This window comes from Cyprinus carpio, chromosome A4, assembly GCF_018340385.1.
Source record: "Cyprinus carpio isolate SPL01 chromosome A4, ASM1834038v1, whole genome shotgun sequence".
Lineage (NCBI taxonomy): Eukaryota > Metazoa > Chordata > Actinopteri > Cypriniformes > Cyprinidae > Cyprinus > Cyprinus carpio.
This window is the reverse complement of record NC_056575.1, coordinates 14,757,010-14,782,365: the sequence shown is the minus strand read 5'-3', so window position 1 is coordinate 14,782,365 and position 25,356 is coordinate 14,757,010. Positions and strand designations below refer to the sequence as shown.

Sequence of the window (25,356 nt, the reverse complement as noted above, 5' to 3'; positions counted from 1 at the left end):
ACGCATAAAGCTTGCCATAGCACACCACAGAAGCTATGATTATAAATGTGTCAGGGAAAAACAGTAAGGAGGCTGCATTGACATTTTAATAATTCACTGAAAAGAAAGTGCTTTCTTTGTTTTGGTTTAAGAGATGAACTCGGTTGCGCCTGTGTGCATGTTTCACATGGATTACATAATCTGAGAATATTTGTTTTCCATTTGAATTGGCTCATTTGAAAGTAGACATTTCACTCTTTATACATATAATTTAATGTCTGTAAGGCACAGATATACAAAGAGTTTCGCGCTCAAGTTCACAGATCGAGACGGCAGAAAGTGCATCCTGTTAGCTTTCATTATTTTACAAAATCGCGTTTTGTTGTTATTGTAGGTGCACACAAATAAAAGTAGAGTCTTTACAGATTTGAAAGATGTATTAGTCTTATCTGTATGACCAAAAATTAGGAGTATTTTAAGAGCAAGTGAGTGCTCCGGCGCCTCCATCTGTCCTGCCGTGAGCACTAATGTTCAGCTTCCAAACAGATACTTTTATATAGCGGGTATTTCTCTAGGTTAACCCCCCTTTTTTTTCTGCGACTAATACAATTTTGGTTGACTAACGATTTGTTGACTATTAGGGGGCAGCCCTAATTTAATATAACTCTGATTGTATTCGTCTGAAAGAAGAATGTCATATACACCTAGAATGGCTTGAGGGTGAGTAAATCATGGGATAATTTTCATTTTTGAGAGAACTACAGTATCCCTTTAAAACATCTCTGTCTCAGTGCTGTCACACTTGTGAGTTGTGAAGGAAGAATGTAAAAGTAGCTGACTGCAAAGCCAAATAAAAAGTGACTGAAGATCACTATTCAATGAAGTTGCTTAATTTTATAATGCCAAGAGTCCTGGCAGATGTATCAAAATTTGTTTTCTATAACGCCCATCAACCATAACCTACATTTTCACTTTTTCAATACATTTACATCTTCATCTGTGTTGGAAGCAAGGGTTACAAAGATCTATGTGTTGAATCCCCATATAGATGCTGACCTGTTTCTGTAAACAACCTTCAGAAACAAGGTTTGCTTCTCGAAGAGATCCTGGCAGATTCATATATGACCTTCTTCAATATTTAAAGGAGGGGAATGAGATATGCTGAGTGCTGATGGTTGCATAGGCCTTTCCTCCTCTTCGTTCTAATACCATTGGTTAGCTCTGGTGAGATGGTTAGATAATTGATTAGATAACTGGTTATATAATTTGGTAGTGTAACAATTTTGCATGCATTATTTTTGTTAAACAGGGTTAATTATACTAATTCTGCTGTTACTGTACAACTGAAGGACTAGTTTTGAAAGCCTTGAGTGCAACATACAGTATACAAACTCTGTTTGCCACACAATGCATCTGTGAGTAGCATGTGCCCCATGGGACATTCTGTAAATAAAGCTTTACAGCCTCCATTAAAGATTCATCAAACACAGAACATCCTCAGTCTAGAATTTAATGGGTCTGTGGTTGTATATCATCCATGCAGCTGTTAAAATTTCTCTCTGCCTTAGTAGTTGAGTTTTTTTATTTGTTTATGATGAAGCATGGCTCCCTGTTCTCTGCAGTTTAATTTTATTTCATTAGTTATTGTGCTGCGCTATGGGAATGCTCCATCATGCCACTTTAAACATTACTCAATATCAAGAACCTCAGGATCATTTAAATTTAACAACAAAAACAGGTCTTTGATTTAGAGCCTTAAAAACTCACTCTGAGTTTTTAAGGTGCATACCCTACTCAGTCTTTCATCCATTCCGCTCTTTAAACAGCCTGTCGCTCCTGGGAGTACGTCTGAAAAGGAGTGTTTTGAGTCAGTCCAAATAGAATGAATGACATGTGCTAGGGCTTTCATACTGACTAGTTGGCATTCTTCAAGAAATTTCTTTGTAGGCTTTGTCAAACCCTAACATTTCAAACCGTAGTGCTATTTCCTTGGGGAAGACCAGGTTTGGTCTGGTTCCACAATTCAGTTCTTGCAACTGCCTTTAAAATGAGGGGGGTCTTTGTCATTCACACTTCACACTTCACACTGCTGTCAGGGTGAGATTGCCAACTTACATGGTTTTGGTGCCTTTTTAGAATATATGAAATGGAGTTAAAGGCATTGTTCACCATCATGTTGTTACAATCCCAATTTCTTTCCTCTGGGAAACACAAAAGGAGAATTTTTTTTAAAGTGTTCACACTGCTTTTTTCCTATACAACAAAAACTTTCAGTGAACAGGGACTGTCAAGCGCCAATAAAGACAAAATAGATAAATATTTGTAGTCCATGTGACTTACAGAATTTCCCATTCTCAAGCCATATGATGGTTTTGTGTGAGGAACAGACAAAAATTAAGTGTGTTCTGCCATAATTCTCATATCTCATTCACAATTCTGTGTAAGGCTGGGCGATATGGCGATAATTATCACGATAACATTTTTCGTTATCGGTAACTATCATGAAAATATGATATCTTCAGCACAGTTTGCAGTGCAGTCTGCAGTAATAATAATATTAAATTTTCTTGTCTCTTAGAAATGCACATTTGACTTTAGCTTAAGTTGACAGTAGTAGTAGTAGCTCGAGTTAGGAGGCAGATGTAAATTTATGAGAGCGGTTACGTTACCCTTTATAGCTCTGCTTTATATTACATCGATTAACAAGATATTAATGTGTTTTATTTTGTATTTTTTGAGTCATACTGTCGGTCCATTCTTGTTTTAAGAAAGTTTCAAACAAACATTTTTAGCATACCTCTCAAAAATAATGGGTAGAAATTCAATTCGACACCTTGCTTTGAACATTTTAACAAGTCTATCCATTTTTTTCTCTTGTTGTTGTTTAAAGCAGTGTAGTGCATGTTGCAATTATGCCTGTCTCTCCCTTAGACTAACACCTCTGCACCAGCACCTCTCTAATCAACACTTTTTAATTAGCGCTTTGCTAACTCATTCACAGTGTGTACCAAACTGAACCGAGTGACTTCTGCTAGACAGCAGTGTTGTTAACATGCCCATTATGGGCATCTGCCAGCAGTGGCCCTCTGGGCCCTGGTGCTGTCTGTGTATAGGATAACTATGGTGAGATATGTAGTTGTTTTTGTCAGATATTCTGGAGTCAAAGACCTCAGGATGGTTGAATCCTTGCTGGCTTCTTCTCATAACACTAGATTAATTATGACGTTTCACTGTCCTCATTAACTCTTTTGCACTATGATATTTGCTAATTTGTACTGATCTTAGTAGACTGCGTTGGTCATTATGGAAATGAGTTGACTTCATCTGTGTTCTTTAATTTGTACCTTGTTTAGTAAATCTGGCCATAAGTATGTTCTAATTTGCTGGGATTTTGTTGCTTTCCAAAGAAAATACTCTGTATTTATTTCTCAGAGGTTGCTTATCAGGTAACTTAATTGAGTTGTCAAGTTTCAACTTTGTCTCGGATATTTCTCCTAAAATTCCTTTGGAGAATTAGTAATAGAAACCAATAAGAATACAGGTAATTAACATATCATAGCACAGTTCTTATGAAACCTTACTCCTGAATACCGCTGAAGTGCGGTGTCATCGGTATCGGGAGTAAAAAGCAAATAATGTAGAACATTTAAACACAGATAACCCTGGATTGTGTTATCCAAGGATTTAAATAGACCCTGAATTATTTTAAGAGTGAAAAGCCCATATTTAGTCTTATTATATTATTTTTTACACAGTACCAGTTACATGGTAAATTCTCAAGTATTAAGCTCTATTTTAGAGATATGAAATGAGAATATATATATATGCTCACCACACTAGCTCACACACTAATGAGTTTGTCAGATGTTGATCCTAATGCTTTACCTACCCCACACTTACCGCCTAAGGGCAGCATAGGATCCCTGTGTAGTGAATTTGGTTTGATCTTAGAACGCTGACCTTTGACTTCAGAAAACACTTAAGGGAGGTTTGTTTCAGAGACAGAGCTGCTAGAGGGGAGTTTTGATCATAACTGATTGTAATTCCAGCCCGTGTAGAGCTGGTTTGCTGTTAGACCATGTTTGCCTGTATGTGAGCGTTTGTGCATATGTTCACAGCGATGAAATCTGTGAGGTCCCAGCATGTTTGTACTTTAAAGATTGCCTCAAGCAAACCCCCTTTGAAAAGCTACATAAAGCCTAAATACTTGTTTGCTCACACACATGTATGTTCTTGTCTGTCTTACTGTAACATCAGTAATCAATACCATCATAGCAAGTGGTTGCGTTAAGGTGCATATAGGATGGCTATCTCATACCATGAGTTCACACTCAATGAAACAACTTGCCAACTATCACAAGACTTCTGCTGGGGTCTTTGATAGCCAGCTGGATCGAGTCCTGTTCAATTATACCTCTATAATCAGAGGAGTCTTGCAGCAGAGGACAAGCTCAGATCAGTACCCCAGTGAGTTATTGTCCTAGACATATACTAGGCATGATCCCAATCCCTCCTGTCTGGTGGCAGTGAGACAGGCTTGTCATCATCTACCAAGTTCATGTTTATCAATCATGGTGTCCGCTGTAGAGATTTCCAATTGCCAGTTTAAATAAGACCACTGATCCTCACCTTCAGTCAACTGCCAGACTGTTTTATCAAGACATAAAAGTCTAAAACTTACCTTTATATTCTGGCTGCACACAGTTGAGAGAAGGAAGGTGGAGGCTGTATAAAATGTTGTCAATAAATGTAAAATTTTTACAAAGGTGTGCCCTGGAATGATTCATTGTACTTTTTTTACCTTTAAAACTTAAACAATCCTGATAATAAAGGTATAATTTTGACTCAGGTGTGCCCTGGAATGATTCATTGTACTTTTTTTACCTTTGCGTGTCCTTGGGATGATTCATTGTGCTTATTCTCAAACTGTTACCAAAGTTGTAGTTAAGGTTATAGGGTTGCAGGGTGACTTCAGTCTGTATTGTTCTTCACATTTGCTTATTGGGGCACCTAAATGCACCATGTTTTAAAACAATTGCATCACCACTTATGTGGCTTACTTTTCCCAGATGTGAAAAGTTCCACATTGTTGTCATTTCCCTCCAGTCATGGCATTTGCTGGAAATTTCTGGGCCACAAAAGTTAATGGCTGTTCCCTTTCTCTGACCTCTTTGTAGTGTGTACTGTACTGTATTACACGAAAGCCTATGGTTGTTGTCGGCTCGCGTCGGTCACATCTGGACCAAAAAGCTGCGAATTAACTGTCTAAATCAGCAGCTGTCAATAGTATATATTCGTCATTCAAAATGAGAAAACAAAACAAGGATACGAGATATAAGCAGCTATAACTTCTGCACCCTCCAGAAGTTTGCGCTCTGCAAGTGAACGACGCCTTGTGTTGCCATCCCAAAGAGGTTCAAAATCACCTATATATGGTATTGAGCCCAGCTAATATGAAATTCGAACAAACAAAAACAATCTAAAGACTCACTTTGCTTGCCATTTTGAATATCAAAAAAAAAAAAAAAAAAAAAAAAAAAAAAAAAAAAAAAAAAAAAAAAACCCCTGGCTACGTGACTAGCTTGAATATCAGTTGTTGACAGCTTTCTTCTTTTGGGGTGGCTAATGTTATGAAAATATTTGCATATTGGAATACTAAGGTAAGATCACGCATTTGAAGTGGCCCATGTTATGAAAATATTTGCATATTGGAATACTAAGGTAAGATCACGTAACATTAGAACAGTCTTCTGTCTGTGTTGCCTTCATTTACTTGCTCGTGTTCACCATAATTAGATGGTTCTGTTGTATTTGATTAGGATGTATTGTCCTTTTGCAAACCCGTGCCCCTTCAGTCAGTGCATGTGATGTTAAAATGTCTGTTTGGTGTCTTGCAGGAGTTTGCCGCCCTGACGAAAGAGTTGAATGCCTGCAGGGAACAGCTGCTGGAGAAGGAGGAGGAGATTTCAGAGCTGAAGGCCGAGAGGAACAACACCAGAGTGAGTTTGCACACCATGTCTCCCAGGCACTTTAAAGAACAGATTGTGCTCCTCAACTGTCAACCATCTTGGAAAGTTGTACTTGCTTATAAAAAAGCCAATAATTTAACAGATGCCCAATCAACAACTCGTGCATCTAATTCATGATGTTTTATTGGAGTCAGGAAGATTTACTTGCTCCAAACTGCTTTCAGTGAACTGAAACCAGATTCTGTAGAGTCTGTTGAGATGTTTACTTTAGAGTCACAACATTCTTACTTCGATATGCCCTTCACCACCTTTTATAGGGAATTTATTGTGATGAGATGACAGTTGAGTGATAACTTTATCCTTGTAGTGGTGAGATCACAATTCCCTGTAAGTCAAGATATCAGGTTGGCATTTTCAATAAAATTGTCACCAAGCATTAGCACTGAATGCAGAGAAGCTGCCAAAACATCTGACAAGACACAGCACTTTTGCTATCACTTTCATTTCACAAGAAAGCAGTCATTCTCAGTTCTTCTGCTTCATTTTCACCTTGATTCTTTCCCTGCACCCCTCAGTGCCTGCCAGAGTCACGCTGCAATTCAATTAATTACTTACGTTATTTAGCCGCAGCATCACGTTTGAAGAGTCAATTATGGAATTGAGGATATTGGAGGGTATTAAAAACCAGAGGGAAGCATAGATCGAGGGGGATAAGGGGACGTAGTGGAATGGAAAAGACGAGAGGTCAGGTGAGATTAGCAACAGACTCTGGAAGCGGCATTTCAAGCAGAGTTTCTAATCTTACACAGGGCCATTAGAATCATTTAACCCGAAGCTGGTCTAGAAAGACTGTAGTCTACTCTGCAATGCATCAGTCATTATGGAAAATGACTAAAATCATATCTTAATCATTTTAGAGACTTTGTCTCAGTTTGTGTAGCAGCAACATTCCCTAAAAGTGAATTAGGCCCTCATAATGTAGAAAGTGCAGACTTTTCAGTAAGACAGTGTGTGAGTAATAGATGATAATATAAATGAGACATAGCAACAAGGGGTTGAGGCAATATTACCTTAAAAACCTCAAAAACCTTTTATTTGGGACACACTAATTCTTATATTATATAATATTTAACATAAATGTTATTCTTATTGGGACATTGGCCATTTACTCTAGGCCTTGGGTTAATAAAGAACTAAAGAAGACATTTTTTGTTGCCAGTGAAATCAGTTTTCCTAATCTTCACTGTATTTTGCAGCCAATATAGCCTAGATCAACATTGTGAATATTGCAGAGACTTTTTGGCTATTGATTTTAATTCTAAGTGCCATTTGGACCACAATCTTACCTTGCAAATTGTTAAAATTGATGTCTCTTATTAGTGATTATTTCTGTGCATTAGTACATATTAGGTCATGTTATGTCAACACGGTGGCCACTATGAGGAGTCGACTACGCTTATGTAGAAAAAATTTTTTTTTAGGACACTTATGATTGGCTTCTCTCTCAAATGAGTGTAATTTTTTTGAAACCTTTTAAAAAGTACTTTCATTTCTTTATTAGTAAAACTTTTGTGGAAAAAAAGTGTTTGATGCACTTATACAGTATCAAATGATGAAAGTACAATGAAAGTCCAAATGTAGAAAAAAACACTTACATGTAAGGTGATATCATGAAAAGGCAGTATTAACAGAAAAAAAAAATTATGTAGATGAAATGTACAGGATGGACTTTTACATAGGATGGCGCTTCAAGTAAAATGACTCATAATGTTACTGTACATATATTGATTTAAGATCAATTCTGAGATTCATGTATCAGCTAATGGCTGTGTCTACTGAGGGCACCAGTGTGAATCTGATCCACCAAAACAGACACACACAGAGGGATAGAGAGTAACCTATCCTGCATTATCAGGCTATAGGGTTGTTTTAGTGCAGAGCTGGCGCTGGGAAAGACAGAGTCTGGCACAGGCCGAGGGTTATGAATGAGAGGGCAAGGAACTGAGCAGAAATAGAAAGGTCAGCTTCTCCATAGGTCTCTAGAGCAGCACTGCAACAGTACTGCCAGTGCAGCCCTCAGGCAGGTACATGTGCTGCTGCAGCCCTAATGCTGCCTTACATTCAACTAGAGAAGTTCCAACTACCTACTTGGCGACTGAACTCCCTGCTTAGAAAATATGAATCTTAAAATCTGTAGTATACTACAACGATTTCACTAGCATGCTAAGAATAAGACTAAACATAGCCTAACATTCTTTTAGCTATCATTTTTGTTCTGAATTTATTCTAGTTTAGTTTTAGTATTAGCTTTAGTTTTAGCTTTATGATTAGTATCAGTATTAACTTGTGCTTAAGGTTTAATTTGACATTTATCTTTAGTTCTACATATTTTAGTTTTATCATTTTTAAATTAAGCTTTTAGTTTTAGCTTTTAACTTTAGTTTTAGCTATAACTCGCTTTTTAGATTATTAGCTTTAGAAGTATTGGCTTAAGCATAAGCTTTAGTTTAAAACTTATTTTAAGGGTTTATTATTAGTTATTTTTATTTATAGGTTTTATATGTAATTTAAGTTTTTGATTAAGTAATAATAATTTTTATTTCATTTAGATTAAGTTTTAACATTAGCTTATAAGATTTTCTTTAGATTTAACTAGTTTTTACTTTTTAATTATTATTAGTTTTATATTTAGTCACATGATCTTGCCCGCCCGGGCATATACAGTCGCTTGTAAACAAATAAAATGCAACAGTAAGTCAAAGTTCCTAATTATATGATAATGAAGCTTGTTTAGAATAAATTTGCAGAGGCAAAAGTTTAATAATTCTCTCTGATGTTAATCATACACTTGCAAAACAAATTTGAACATTGAACAGCATTCATGTCCACAATTAGGTTGCAGTATGCCAAGAGGCTTCTCAGTTGGCCATCGAACACCTGCAAAGTGAACAGTAGTGTTTTGTTTCTTTATACCTTGTTTACCTTCTTTATACCTTCTGAGCATCAAGCAATGGAGCTCCTTCATGGTTGGAAGTAGGAGATATTGAGTGGGAATATCCTCTATCCGGCTTTAGATGCAATTCAGCATTATTCTGAGCAGGTTTTCTGAACAAGTGTATTTCAAAACAACATAAACGCTTTTTCTTTAGTCTCGCCATCCATAGTAATCTATGTTCAGTCCACTCGCCTAGCCAGACAGTTCTCTTTCTCTCAATGGTGTCCTTGGGACTTTGGGGCCGAAATTGATTTTTTTTTATGCCATGTACTATAGCAGAGAGTAACCACATTAACATAATCTCCTTTGTGCCGAGTCCAGGGGGTTTCAATTTGTCGTGTCTGCTTTATTGTTTCAAGTAATGTAATGGGTTTTCTTGTGTGTAATGTTGTTATCCATCTGAAAGCGTTCCCTTGTAAAATGAGAAAAGACTAAATGGTGTGTTAAGGACATGCCATTAATTTTCATGTGAAGAATGACCTTTAGGGTTTAGTGACATAACGCAAAAACTGACCTCATGTTGCAGCATTAGACATTTGATTTCATTTTTAGATTAACTACTAAATTTAGATTTCATTTAAGTTATAATAAAATCCTAAAATATATTTTTTATAAAAACAAAAAATATTAATTAATTAATCAGCAGTATTTTTTTTATTAGTAATACATTAGTTTAAAATGATTAATTTGTGGATTTAGCTTAAGCTTTAATTTTTTAACTTCAGTTTTAGATTTTTTTAAATTACATTTTAGTTTTAGATTTAGCTTTAGAATTGGTTTAATATTTATGTGTAGTTTTGGCTTTAGATTTAGGTCCAGTATTAGATTAATTACTAAATTTAGATTTTTTTTGATGGATTTATCTTTTAAATTTAATTTCAGTTTGAGCTTCAAATGTAGTTTTATATTTCAGCTTTAGTTTTAGAATTAGTATTAATTTTATATTTAGCTGTAGTTTTAGCTTTAGATTTAGTTTTAGATTAGTTACCAAATTTAGGGTTTTTAGATTTAATTTCCATCTTTATTTGTTAATTTCAACTTTAAAATTAGTATTAATATTAGTTTAAGCTTTAGTTTCAGTTTTACATTTGATTTAATGCTAATGTTTATAATGGTAATGGAGGATTGTGATGATGAACATCATGAGATTAACTCCTTATATGTTCCACAGCTGCTGTTGGAGCATTTGGAATGTTTGGTTTCGAGGCACGAACGTTCCCTACGCATGACGGTGGTGAAGCGACAGGCCCAGTCTCCTTCTGGGGTCTCCAGTGAGGTGGAGGTCCTCAAAGCTCTTAAGTCCCTCTTTGAGCACCACAAAGCACTGGATGAGAAGGTAAACCCTGAGATCAACAACAGATGAGGTTCCCGTTGTACTTTTGTTGAATTCACAGTGCAAAGATAGAAATCTGCTAGTATAAGTTCATATGTGACAAACCAAAAGTATCACAGACCTGTTGATGTTTAACTCATATTATCTGAAGGCTGACTGATAGATCTTAAAAACCAAAATAAAATTATCTAACGGTTTTCTCTCCTGGTTTTTGGACAGTGAGGTGGAAGTACATATATCAAATACTTTCACCCACTGTCCCACCTCTCCTTTCCTTCATCCAGTGGCGTTTTATTTATGGATTAAGCCCTTGTGGGGCACTTCATCCAGCTATAATCCATTCTGTGGCCTTCTGCAGACAGTGTCATTTATAAGGTGTTCGGTAACAGACGGCAAGAAAATGTTCATGATTTATGGGATCACAGTTTTAGTGACTACTGACTGTCCAGTGATGAAGGACTGAACCCACTAAAATGATTCCATTGACCAAACAGGTCACCAGAGTGGGTGATTAATATGATCAGTTGTAAGACAAAGAAAAAAGAAATTAAAATTGGCCATACAGTACCACATTTTTTAAAAATAGCAATTTTTTTTCCACTGTGGTCCTTGAAACTAAATTTAATTTATTAAATAGAACACATTTTTATGAATTAAATACAAATTTATAGTTAATTATATTTTTATAGTTCTATTTCATTTATTGATCATATAATGTATCATGTAATGTTTTAGCAAATACCACATTTGTTGTGTGTGTGTTATATTTGTAGATCATTCATAATAATAAAAAATAAATATACTATTAAAATTACACTTGCAGTTTCTAAGAATAGTGTTCAATGTAAATCTACTTTTCTGTCATTCTGCATTATGTGTGTAACCATAATTTAAATGTAATTCTAAATTGGAAATAATAAAAAAAAAAAACATTCTCAGATCAGTTCAGAGTAGAGCACAGCCTTGAAAAACAGTGAGTGATGTAATTTTGTATTTTGTTCAGGTACGAGAGAGATTGCGGGTGTCACTAGAGAGGGTCTCTGCCTTGGAGGAGGAGTTGGCCGTAGCCAATCAGGAGGTGAGTCACACATGTTCTGATTTATGTAATTATACAGCATTCTGCACCAAAAAATTAGTTAAATTTACGTAATAAACATGCTATATATGTTTAATTTGTTGTTATGTTGTTTTGTTTTTGCTTGATTTGATTAGTGTGAAATGCAACAGAGCAAATAGTACATTGTGTATTTTAGTGATTATTTTAGTACTGGCAGTCCAGATGGTGCAGTTCTAGCAGAAAAAGCTTCAAACTTCTCAACAAGAGCCAAATAACTTTTTTTTTTCTTTAAGAGATATTTAATGTTGAGATTGTGTGTACTAATGTTGACTGCACTGCGAGTTCTGCTGTGTTATAATGTCTCTGTTTCTGAATTAACACTCGTCTGATCTCTTCGGGTCATGAGAGAGGGCCGCCTCAGATCAAAGAGCCTGACAGACGGCGAGGGGAGAAGAGGTGAAAGCAGTTATTTAAAACAAGACAATGACTCAGTCCTAAGACAGATAAAGAGAGATAACAAATAAATCATACTGTATGTAAAATATCTAAAGACTCACAGCAACTAAGAGCAAACATATTGATGTCTCACCAATGTCAAATGGGCAAGTGTGTGTCAACCAAGAGAAAGATTTGTTATGAATTCTATTTCTGGGAAATTATAAAAACATAAGGATTTCAATTGAGGCTGCTTTTAAATTTCATCCAGCCCTTTAAGCTGCCCAAGGTTACTTCCCTGAGAATGCTTATTTATTATTAGTAAAACCTCATGCTTTTGAATAACTGTTTATTTATGATATAAAAGGACATTTACACATCTTCAGGAAATGGCAGAGACAGTTGAATGTTCAGAATACAGCAGTGGCTGTTGCTTTTCCAGACTAGAGAAGCACAGATGTAACACTGCACTTAATAAAGCTAAGCACGTGTTTAAGATTATTTAAGATCTGTTCTGTTCATGTGAGCAGTGTCTGAAATGCGGAAATTAAAGGCTGTACTCCTCAAACTACGTCTACACAGTGAAAAAACCAACATAATCGACAACATTGACAATAGCCTGCAATAACAAGGTTTGGCCAGTGTGGCGCTGTAGCTTCGGCATTATCGACTTTTTTTTAATCTTTTTATTGTCGAGTAGTCGTTTGATCTCAGCAAACGCAGTGGAACTCAAGGCTACGGAGCAGTTGTGGCGCTGTAGCGGGAGACTGTAATTCAGCTCTCCTGATGCAATTCAAGAGAAGAAGACACAGTGCTTCAGTTCAAAGCAAACGCAGCGGAACTCAAGGCTACGGAGCAGCGTTTGAATGAATATGTAAATATATATACTGCAAACTTTCCTCTCAATAACAAAATAAACACATCAAAAACTGACAGCAGTGAGAAAGCAGCAGTTAAGAAAGCATCTGATTACAGCGATGTGGATGTTTGCACAAGCTCTGCAGTTCAGTACTCCAGTGAAGTCCAGTCACGTTTATTTATATAGTACTTTATGCAATAGTCTTAAATCAAGCAGCTTTAAAATATTAAACATGAAAAAACAGAATCAGTGTCACTTTCAGTTTGATTTTCTGTTATAAAGCTGCTCTCTAATGTGGAGCTAGCTAATGATAAAATCTTTTTATTAGTGGGGAAAACATTTCATTATAGTGGTAGTTTGGTTGGCAGCGATCAAAGCTTTATCTCAGGACTGTTTTGATTACCATAACCCTATAAGGTATGATAATAAAACGTCTTATCACTTAACCTTTATTTTGTTTCTTATCCATATGACTTACAAAAGGAGATTTTAGGCAGAATGATGTACCATTCAGCTGCTTTCTCATTTAGCTAATTAAATGGTGAATAAGAGTTTCTCTGCCCTTATCATTTTGTGTGCCAAATATATTTATTTGTATAAATAAATTGTATATTTGTAATTACATAATATGACTTTCAAAAGCTGAAGTGATTACCTTAATTTATTTGTTAGAATATGTATACCTCAATATTTTAACTAATTGCAAAAGCTGAATAATCAATAAATATCTACTGATTAATCAGCTAAATAATTATTCGTTCCAATAATCGTTAGATTAATCAATTATCAAAATAATTGTTTTTTGCAGCCCTTTGACAGCGGTTCATAACCTTTTTAACTTTTTTACTGATATTTCCTCTGGATTTATGATGTAATTATGACCGTTTAAATTATTATTTTTATTAACAGCACCTGGAAGAAACTGGAAACCGTTGATGCATTAGAAAAAATTAACCATGAACACCCTGTCTGTTCTTCAATGAATACAGTGTAATTAGATTGTGTGAAAAGTTTAGCATACTACTATTTGAAACATTTATTGTTGCATACAGCAGATTGTTTTAAATACTAATATGAAAATGAAAAACAATATCCAGTATAGAAGATATTCTAGGATGTATCAGTTATCTGCATAATAGTATTCAGTTCCTAAGTTTTATATGTTCTCAGAATTATAAGTGCTTCATGTTTGCACAAGTATAACTGAACCATCTCTATTTCAAGTTCACATTAATATCTCAGTGTTGGAGGAAGCAAAATGTTGTTTTATGCAACCCATTCAGGTGAGTCACAAAGATGAATCGGCTTTCTGTGAAATAGTTTTCACAGATTAATAGTTAGTCTTCTGTTTGAAACAAACCAGTATTTTAGGCACTGCTGGGCTCGTGCGCACTCTGCTTTGATGAGACCAAATGAACAACATCAAAGCAGACGTGCTTACTTTCATTGGGCCTTTACTTCTCATTTACCTTCATTTGCAAGTTGACTCAATATTCCGGCTCTTTGTGGAGTCAGAAGGTGTGGGATCATTTGATCTTCAGGCCTCAAAAAATGGCAGACAATTCCCTTTCTTAGCCTTCTAAAGTGCAAAGCCCTTTAATTGCTTCCTCATTAAAGGAAAGTGTGGTGAGTGGCGATAAACCAAACAAAAGGAAGCGGATGTCTTGCTTATATCCATCCATCTATCTTGCTTACTCTTAGCTCACTGTGGACAGAGCGTCTCGACATGGGTGTGGGAATAATCTCCCAATGCCCTTTAGTCTGGAGAGAACACAGTGTGTGTGTGTTGGTGTGACAGTGCTCACCAGTCAAATAACCTGCTTTAGAGATGCTCCTAGAAGAATAATAGGTTATCTTATTAGGGAGCATATGCCAGCGACCGTGGTCAGCAACTTCTGCTGCTATATTTGAATGTGCTGCAGTTTTACATTTATTGGGCTGTGGAAGTTTTGTGCTGGTCTAGATATACAGCATTTCTTAACTTACATATAATGTAAGACCTAGTGGCCGTCAGTGTAATATAAAAGTATAAAAAGTTCCATGTTTTTATTTAAACCATTTGGTAATAATTTGAGTTCTGTGGTGTATATAAACTACCTTGACATAACCATCAACATCAACAGTATATTGTACTTTTTGGAAAGGGATATTATTATGGAAAAGTAGGGTACCAATAGTTAAAGTATGGTTATATTATTAATATATAAAATTTATTTTTAAAGCTTTAAACTGTCAAAAATCCAACCCAAAATTAAAAATTGTTCATCATTTAGTCCTACTCCAAAAAAGGACTCAAAAAGAACTCCAAAAAGGGACATCAAAGAACCAAATGATTCAAGGAGCCCATAGAAGCATATGAAAGAAAAAAAATGATAAAAAAAATCAGAATCAACCCTGACTGCATAAATCTACTACAGTACACAGATCCATTCAGTATAATTAAACACAGCAACATACACATGACAAATCAAAACATTATCATGAATGTGTGTGGAAACAACATGAATGAAATGAAATGTCTGTGCCTGTGCTTAAAGACAATGTGCGATCAGTGCCTCAAGAGCATGCGTTATTATAACGGACTCACGCATGCTTACTGTACGACTCCTGTACTCCGTCACCGTGATCGCCTTTACCCTGATTGCAGACCTTCATCCATCAAAACTTTACTAGCGACACACTGGTTATCCAGTCGAGAAAAACATATTTTGCATGTGTTGTGTGTTGACGATCTGTTCAGTCTGTACTTGAATAATTCACCTGAAAACGCAACACGAGTCTCTGTTCTCTCTGCAATCTCTGATGTAATGAGCCTGGCTTCCTTTATATTAGTGCTGTTTTGGACAGATTGTTTGAAAATTCACTTACTGGATTATTGGACTGAAAAACTTTCCCGGAGTTTAGCGGCTTAAAAAATTATCTGATCGCAAACAGAGTAGCAAAATGGGTTAAAGGGTAAGAATAGAAATTGTGCTTAAGTAATTTTGCATTAATTGCAATCAATTATTTTAATGCATTAACGTTGACAGCCCTAATAATAAATATATATATATATATATATATATATATATAATATATATATATATATATATATATATATATATACATATATTATAAAAAACGCCTCAAATACAAATATAAAAGTTTGGATGACACTGGAAATGTTTGTTGCTTCCCAGTGATACAAATAAAGAGTAATACAGTCTCTCTTATATGAGCGAGTCATTAAGATTAAATTAATTCATTTAAAAGGTTGATTCATTCAGGAATGAAATATTTGATATTTGTTTTAATTAATTCATTTAAAAGGTTGATTCATTCAGGAATGAAATATTTGATATTTGTTTTAATGAGTGAGTCACAGAATCGTTCGTTCAAAATACTGATTCATTCATTAAGGAAATGCTGTCCTGTGTGTCGCTCAGCTACGGCTACACAGCAAAATACAGCAAAAACTGGCATCTGAAATGTAAGTAACTCAATACCAACTTTTTCAAACTTGTATAAATTCAAAGTATTATTACTTCATAACATTACACTACTGCTTCTATCTAAAAAATCCAGTATAGTTGGTCCTGGCAGCTGTAACAAATTTTTGGGGTTGTTAGAGCCACTCGTTTCCAACATTTCTGCCGCAGTAGTTACTGTCAGGAGAGGTAAAGTACTGTACATTTGCAATTAAAAACTGATGGAAAATTGACTGTGCTTGCTGTTGATGTGCTACGTGTATGAAGCGAACACTTCTAAGCTGTCTAAGTTTGATTTATGATGCAGTTTTTCTGTATGCTTGCAGTTTTCATGAGAATGAACCTTATATATGAATATCATACAAAAATTACTGTGGAAGAACACACACACACTGTCACACGTCACACACTCCAGTAAAAATATGATTTGGTCTGGCCATTAAAACAGTATGAATATATATATATATATATATATATATATACATATGTATGTATGTGTGTGTGTGTGTGTGTGTATTAGGGCTGTCAATAGATTACAATTTTTTATTGAATTAATCATACCCTTTTTCTGTGATTAATCGGACTCTTCATGAAATTAAGCATTTACCATTTATCTTGTTTTAAATTTTTATTTTGTCGTCATTTGCTATATGCAGCAAAGTAAACCAAATGATTGAAGGGTGATTCTCAAAAATCTGTATTTTTTCCAAGCTTTCTTTAAGATAAATTTAGATGTCTTTCCAAAAAAGGACTCAAAAAGAACTCCAAAAGGACACCAAAGAACCAAATGATTCAAGGAGCCCATAGAAGCATATGAAAGAAAAAAAATGATAAAAAAAATCAGAATCAACCGCCTGCTGACTGCATATATCAGTACACAGATCCATTCAGTATAATTAAACACAGCAACATACACATGACAAATCAAAACATTATCATGAATGTGTGTGGAAACAACATGAATGTACGGAAATGTCTGTGCCTGTGCTTAAAGACAATGTGCGATCAGTGCCTCAAGAGCATGCGTTATTATAACGGACTCACGCATGCTTACTGTACGACTCCTGTACGCCACCGTGATCACCTTTACCTTGATTGCAGACTTCATCCATCAAAACTTTACTAGCGACACACTGGTTATCCAGTCGAGAAAACATATTTTGCATGTGTTGTGTTGACGATCTGTTCAGTCTGTACTTGAATAATTCACTGAAAACGCAACATGAGTCTCTGTTCTCTCTGCAATCTCTGATGTAATGAGCCTGGCTTCCTTTATATTAGCGCTGTTTTGGACAGATTGTTTGAATGCATTCACTTACTGGATTATTGGACTGAAAACTTTCCCGGAGTTTAGCGGCTTAAAATTATCTGATCGCAAACAGAGTAGCAAAATTGGGTTAAAGGGTAAGAATAGAAATTGTGCTTAAGTAATTTTGCATTAATTGCAATCAATTATTTTAATGCATTAACGTTGACAGCCCTAATAAATATATATATATATATATATATATGTATATATATATATATATATATAAAACGCCTCAAATACAAATATAAAAGTTTGGATGACACTGGAAATGTTTGTTGCTTCCAGGTGATACAAATAAAGAGTAATACAGTCTCTCTTATTCTTTATTTGCACAAGGCAATAAAGTATTACTAGTAGGCTTATATTTGATGTTGTATATAAATATAACTTTTTTTAAGCATTTATTGGTCCAGGGACGTTTATGTCAGGATGATAATATGTTCCTATTATGTCTTTACTGTTTGGTATTTTATCTGGCATAACGTGTCCTACCAAACAACACAGTACAGTGTGTTTTGATATTAATATTGCTGGTTATTATTTGTGATTAACTTTCTCTGAATTGTGCTTTTGCAGATTGTGGCCTTAAGAGAGCAGAATGCCCATATTCAAAGGAAGGTGGCGTCAGGAGAAGGGGCCGAGGACTTGTTGGAGGGAACTGATACCCAGAAGGTTCATGGCAAGGTGGGGGACCAGGCTCTAAACTGCCCCAGAGTGGTTAATAGTTTATTCCTGTGATGGCAAGACTGAATTTACTAGCAATTTCAGTCAATTTAATGCTTGCTTGCTGAATAAAAGTATTTCATTATTAAAAAACAAAATCCAAACCCAAAACTTTTGAATGGCCCTGTACATAACTGGTAACTTGACATGATTTATTCTGATGTACAGTCAGTTTTTAGTCTAATTGGAAAAGAAAGAAACTACTGAAAATAGTTTTTGAACACAGATGTGTACAATAAAATCAATAAAACGTCCACTGTACTGTCAACACACTTATCCTGTCAGACTGTATTTCTGGATCACATTTAATGTGCCGTTAAACCAGTCGTAGCAAAATCACATTCCTGATGAAAAGATAACAGGATGAGAAGAGAGTCGTTCTCCTGTCACTGTCATCGGTGGGCGCCATGCACAGCATTAGATTGTGTTGGCATGGTGACAGTGATGGCAGGAATGTGTGGCCTCGTAAAAGATAAAGGTTGGCACTTTGACAGTATATCTCAATTGGCCAAATTAATCTCCCATGATGCTCAATAGATTTAGCAGCAGTACTGACAATATCCAGGGCCTCTGGCACTGATGCATGGGTCCAGCCGACTAAACAGAGGTCACTGGCTTTGCCTGTACATAACGAACTAATCTGACCCTCCCAAATAGAAACAGACAAAAAAGACCAGAAAAAGAAGAGACAGTGAGAGGGAGTGAAAAAGTGAAAGTGAGTCATTATCAGGCCCTACAGCCAGCCCAGAATAAACCACGGCTATTCTTTGTCTTGTCATTCTCGTCTATTTACAATCACAGAACCCTCTTTTGGTGAAGTCATGTCGATCTCTCTTGGCTTCACAGCTTTGACGGAGTAAATTCTGTGTGCTCTGCAAATGATTTTATCACCCTTCTGTCTTGGTGTCTGCACCATAAATTAAACAGGATATAAAGTCTAATTTTAGTGCACAAGACATGTCAAGTTTTAGTGTGAATATGTGACAGAAATCTTTATTTTAGGCATGGCAGAGGAAAGATCTGCTGAGCCTCTGTTTCACAAAACAAAAAAAAAATTACAACAAACAAAAAAAAAAAAATTTGCATGCTGGGAATTCAACAATCCAGATAAAGAGCCCTGTGCTAAATGACAGTTTCAGTGAATGAATGGATGAACTACCTGAAACATTAAACCTTCGAACTAGTATAAAATAATAAATTAATTATAGGTATTTTCTTTCATTCATAAATTCATAGTGTGCTAAATTTTTTTCACTCTGAAACAAAGTGTCTGTTCTGTGTGTTTGGGCTGCAGCGGTTGTCTAACGGGTCGATGGAGTCGGGGGATGAGGCCAGTCAGGTGGTGGAGCTGCAGGAGCTGCTGGAGAAGCAGAACTACGAGCTGGCGCAGATGAAGGAGCGCATGTCCTCGCTGTCCTCCCGCGTGTCCGAGGTGGAGCAAGAGCTGGAGACAGCTCGCAAAGATCTCATCAAGAGCGAAGACATAAACAACAAGTGCCAGAGAGATATTAAAGAGGTGCAGTATTGGGTGTATGTTGAGCCTCTCTCTCAAATCAGACATTAATCTGGAATGCAGTGCATTTCATTGGCCCTGTGCTTGTACTCTGCATAATAAAGTTGAATCTAATCTAATCTAAATTAGGCTGTGTCTGAAACCTCATCTGACAGTAGTAATCAAAATGCAGTTTTCTTAAATGGTGCCTTCATACAAAATTCAGTCCGTTGCAGCACTGAAGGACCGAAAGCGAAGCAGCTGCCTTCAGTTTCTGACAAAGCCTTGTCACATTGATAATTAGCGATAGCTGGACAGATTCTGGGAAATGTCTGTTGGATTGGAGATACAGCTATTGCTGGAGAGAGGTTGTAGCAGCCTGCAGCAGTGTGTGTGATTGTCTGTGTATCCGAATGTGTGTGTTTGCTTGTGTTCATATTTGTCCTCAAGCCTATGTGTAATTATAGGGCAGGATTTTTGATTGACAGTAGACTGTTACACCTGCGGGCTCCGTCTTAGGTGTGTATCTGAGAACCACTAACCAGCACTCAATATGTGTTTGTGTGTACAGGCTATGTGTCAGAAAGAAGACATGGAGGAACGGATCGTGACTCTTGAGAAGCGCTATCTCAGTGCCCAGAGAGAGTCCACGTCACTACATGACATCACAGACAAGCTGGAAAACGAATTGGCCAATAAGGAGGCGTTCCTCAGACAGGTCAGGTTCTGACCACTTGTATTCCAATTTCATTTTCTTTTTAGCATTATTTCAAATTGCTTTGATATACTGCAATTACTTAACAGAGTAGTGCACAGATGTTTTGAACTTGGCAACTGACAGACCGCCATTCCATTCGTAATTGAACGTCGAGATCATGGTCAGCATGACACCATTTCATATCTTGCCAAATGATTTACCAGGATTTCTGAGAAAGTGCTGAGAGATGTGAAAAAAAAAACCCTTAACAGTTTTAACTAGAGATTTGGAGCCAAATTACAGGGGGGTAAAATGACTTTAGAAAGATGGCAGCAACATTGTTTTATCTTTAGACAGAAATTAGTAAGTCTGTTAGTAAAATCTGTTGATTTTAGTGATGTTTGTTTCATTATATCCCAAAAATGGGAAAAATGAATTTATATTTGCATTCATTCATTTAGCAAACCCTTTTATCCCAAGTGACATATAATATTTTATAAAATGATCATTCCATGTCAACTCATCATTGATATTACTATACATTTCTATTTAGTTTTAATTTCAGTTTTAGATATTTCAGTACTTGAGTAACTATTTAAGTTAGTCGCCATGGCAACATTTCTAATTTCTTTTTTTTATTTTTTTTATTTTTTATTTTTTTATTTTTTCATGTAATATGTACATTTTAACTTATTTCAGCTTTATTTCAATTAAAGAAACCTATTTTTAATTTTAGGATTTAACAGCATTGTTCCATACAAGGTAAGTGAATTGAAACAGGTGCTGCCAAGCGTCAGTATGCATTTATCACCCTCTAATAAGAGTTTAATTGTCTCAAGAACAGGCAAAAAAAAAAAAAAGCAGTTATGTAATTTTGTTTGTTTGGGAACATTGAAAATGGCCACGATGATCCAATTGTTGCTTTGGAAGCTGGAATGTCCTATGATGTCTGCTATATGATGATAAACTCAAAAAATTCTGATCAGACACTGTGTGTGTGTGTGTGTGTGTGTGTGTGTGTGTGTGTGTGTGTGTGTGTGTGTGTGTGTTTTTCCTCCCACAGATGGAGGAGAAGAACAGGCAGTTACAGGAGAGACTGGAGTTGGCGGAACAGAAGCTCCAGCAGACCATGAGGAAAGCTGAGACTCTGCCTGAAGTTGAGGCTGAGCTAGCACAGAGGATAGCAGCTCTCACCAAGGTACTGTACTGGGTACCACACAGACACACACACGCGCACACACACACACATACATTAGTTCTGCATTTAATGCAAACCAGTGTTGTGGTTTGCATTAAATGTCGTTTAGTCTTTATAAAATTTGATGTTATATAATTAATATATTTAATGTAATTTATATGATAATATTCCCTGTGTGCTACTTTTCCCCTTTCTTAAAAAAACTAAAATATTTTAATAAAATGGAATGATTCCTACCTAAACCCGAATGAGAGGTGAGTGGTTGGCAGGTGGTTTCTCACAGTGACCACTGCCCCTGAAAGGGTCAAAGAAAAATTAAGCATGTACAGGTACAAGACAGAAATTAAACTCTTGTTCATTCTTTAAAACACTCTACTGTGGAAACATGGACAGATAGAAAGGATTTTTACTCTGTTCATTATTAACGTTGTGTGGTATTTCTCTGTATTGTGTGGTTTGGTAGTCTGATATGGAAGCTAAACTCCAGGACATGAACTGCAGTCTTAGGAAGGTGGGGCTGAAAGTTCTCTCTCTCTCTCTCTCATTCACTTCACTCTCTCTGGCTGTGGGTCTGGTCACTGCTGGTGTATTTCAGTTGCATGTGATGCTCAGCTGGGATTTTCTTCGCTTCAATGAGTTGCTGACAATACTTGGTTCTTTCTGTTCACCCAGGAGAGAACAGAAGCTTAAGGAAATGTGTTCCTTCTCTTTACCTGCCTGCTCAACCATGTCTTTGGTGTTTGGTGTGACGGCACCTTATAAACCAAACTCACAATCTCATAAATCTAGATGAAGATTCTAGCCAACATCATAGTCATGGTTCAAGGGTCTTTTCTCTGCTGGTTTGGGCTAATTTGTGGGTTTACATTTTCTTGTCTGACAAAATACAATGTGTGTGTTTGTTGTTCAGGCGGAGGAGAGACACGGCAGTATCGAGGAGCGTATGAGACATTTAGAGGGACAGCTGGAGGAGAAGAACCAGGAACTGCTCAGGGTCAACATCACTTTATATCACTAAATAATAGGGATGTAACGATTCACTCAACTCACGATTCAATTCACGATACTGATTTCACGATACGACTTTCTCACTTTTTTTTAAACAAAATTAGATTTAAGACTATATTATTTATGAAAAGGTGTCAACAAAATGCTGCACATTTCTTTGTGAAACAGAAATATGTCAAATAACAAAACTAAATTGAAAATATTAAAACGAACATCAAATTTAATAAATAAGACAAAAAGAAATCTCTTTAAATAAAAAAAGGCTTTGCCTGTGCTCTTTCCATTCAAAATTAGAGGCAACGACTGCATTTGAACCAGAACCCAAACAAAGATGCTGAATACATGCAGCATGAGCAGTTTTTAAAATATAAATTAGATTTTATAATTTGAAATGTTAAAACGAATACAGAATGCTCTGACTTTAGTTTTGTGAAAACATACTACATAATCTGCACGAAACAAACACAGCAGTAGCTCTGAATGAGTTGCAGATTCACTCTCTGACAGCAGGAGGCGCTCATGGAACAGCAGCGATACAGTGTTTCCTAGGTTAGCGCTGTAAACAAAGCAGCACAATGCTTATTAACATTGCTTTAATATGAATTATACAGAGTCAAGATGAAAAGAAAATACCATCTAAACTTTTCTAAAGACAGTCAGTTCCCCTGACTCCCACCCCCAAATGAACTGCGATTCGTTTAACATCTCAACCGATTTGAATAGTCAAATATTTGTATTGATGTTCAGCCGGCTCACAGTGCATCGTTACATCCCTAATAAATAATTCATAGTACCTTGCTATATACTGTTTTCATAGTGTGCTTATTTTGTGCAGAATATAAATGGTCTGATTATACGATATCCAAATTAGCCACTACATTTGCAAAAAAATATAGTATTTTATAGTATAACAGTATTATATAGTATAAATAGTATAACAGCACGCTGAGTGGAAAACATCTGACATATATATTTTATATATCTTTATTTTTTATTTTTATTTTTTTTATTTCTGTGTCTAATAATGAGAAAAGGCTTACTTGCTCTGAAATTTTGAATGTACATAAATTTTTCTCCACATTTTTCTCCCACAATATACACAATAGTCCTAGCCTATTCGTTGACAAAGATTTTATCACTATTGTTTTCATTGATTTATATATATATATATATATATATATATATATATATATATATATATATATATATATATATATATATATACATATATACATATATATATATATATATATATATAAACATAAAAAAAATATATAAAAAAAAATATATAAAATATATTAAATTTTCAGTGCAGTGAGGTCGTATTTTTTGTATGCTGTATTTAGTATGCTAGTATTTATTAAAACATTTAATTTGAGTTAATATAATGTTAAACATAATAAAATATTTGTTTTTAATTTATTTTGTGAAAAAATGTTTCCTCAGGCTCGACAGAGAGAGAAGATGAACGAAGAACACAACAAGCGTCTGTCAGACACTGTTGACAGACTCTTGACAGAGTCGAATGAACGTTTACAGCTTCACCTGAAAGAGAGAATGGCCGCTCTTGAGGATAAGGTGAGAGAAGATCTAACCGTCATGGCAGATGTCTTCCGATAATGCTGATCTCTCACTCTCTTTCCATTGCTCCTCTTTCAGAATGTGTTAATTCAAGACTCTGAGAACTACAGGAAGCAGTTAGAAGACTCAATTCAAGAAAAGGTCATTAGATTTTATTTTCTGAAAACTAGCTTGGCAAAACAAACTTTAATGCAGTGCTTTGCTATCCATTCTGTGTAAAATGACACTTTAATGTGCTTTGCGGTTATAGTCTCATTTTAGGGAGGAGATTGAGAAACTGAGATCTGAACTGGATCAGTACCGGTTGAGGGCCGGATCCCTTACAGAGCCCACACTGTCACGGTAAGACAGAAAGCATGAAGAACACAGAACTATCCTTTTACAGTAAACAATAGCTCTGTTCCAAAACCCAGCAAGCTCAACAGAATTTTAAGGCATCATAGGCGTGCGCTCAACATGAAGGCTGTTCCAAATACAGTAGCTGGCAGCAATATTGGCAGCAGCATTGCATGCATCCTTTCTAGAGGGGGTGATCCAATGATACATTGCTATGAGATCTCTCCGACAATTGCATAAATTTTCTCCGTAGAGGAATTTATTTTTAACAATAATTTATCACCTTTTAAAAACAGATCTACAATGAGCTCTGAGGTTGTTAATTGGTGGTTTATGCTTTAGTTGAAGCCATCAGCCCACATTATTTAAACTTTTTAAATAATTATGTTTAACAGGGGAATTATAGGTGAAAAACTGTTACCCATTCTTTAAAAAAAATCCACCAATCAAATCAGACTTTGCAATATATCTAACATTTTTTTGGCTCCTATAAATATAATCAATAAAGCTTTTTTAATTTGATTGTCATTGGCAATTCTTAATGCCATATTTTCACATAAACAGCCTAGAGCTACGTGCCATCTTCCTGGCCCTGGTGCATTTTCTTCCAATTCTGATGGGTTGTCATGTGATCATCAGAAAGGACAACATGACAGTTGTCAGACAGTGGCTCAGATCTGGGTTCTTTTCAGCAGAATGGAGGTAGATCTCTTCGTGTCGCAGGAATCGACCCTATGTCCCCTTTGGTTCTCCCTGTCTACCGGCACCTCTGGGGATAGATGCTTTTGCTCACCCATGGCCGGATCTGAGGCTGTACACATTTCTGGAAAGACCTGCTGTCTCAACTCCAGGGCAGGATCGAGCACCCTCGGCCCAAGATTTAGAGGCTATGGGAGTGGCCTATAAAGGGTGATCAGC

At 35.9% G+C, this 25,356-nt stretch overlaps 1 protein-coding gene across 11 annotated transcripts in view; it reads left to right on the top strand.

Annotated features, from left to right (window-relative positions):
• ppfia2 (PTPRF interacting protein alpha 2) overlaps nucleotides 1-25,356 on the top strand; it is a 169,341-nt gene that overhangs the window by 121,444 nt on the left and 22,541 nt on the right. For 6 of the 11 annotated variants that reach the window (XM_042742459.1, XM_042742465.1, XM_042742471.1 and 3 more), the window contains 12 exons: nucleotides 5,877-5,978; nucleotides 10,115-10,279; nucleotides 11,280-11,354; nucleotides 17,980-18,087; nucleotides 19,421-19,642; nucleotides 20,190-20,336; nucleotides 21,379-21,513; nucleotides 21,977-22,024; nucleotides 22,424-22,507; nucleotides 23,968-24,099; nucleotides 24,181-24,243; nucleotides 24,353-24,444. In XM_042742459.1, the coding sequence (XP_042598393.1) occupies nucleotides 5,877-5,978; nucleotides 10,115-10,279; nucleotides 11,280-11,354; nucleotides 17,980-18,087; nucleotides 19,421-19,642; nucleotides 20,190-20,336; nucleotides 21,379-21,513; nucleotides 21,977-22,024; nucleotides 22,424-22,507; nucleotides 23,968-24,099; nucleotides 24,181-24,243; nucleotides 24,353-24,444 (1,373 nt within the window). The remainder of the gene's footprint in view (nucleotides 1-5,876; nucleotides 5,979-10,114; nucleotides 10,280-11,279; nucleotides 11,355-17,979; nucleotides 18,088-19,420; nucleotides 19,643-20,189; nucleotides 20,337-21,378; nucleotides 21,514-21,976; nucleotides 22,025-22,423; nucleotides 22,508-23,967; nucleotides 24,100-24,180; nucleotides 24,244-24,352; nucleotides 24,445-25,356) is intronic. The other 5 variants (XM_042742485.1, XM_042742480.1, XM_042742521.1 and 2 more) reach the window with 1 other exon arrangement.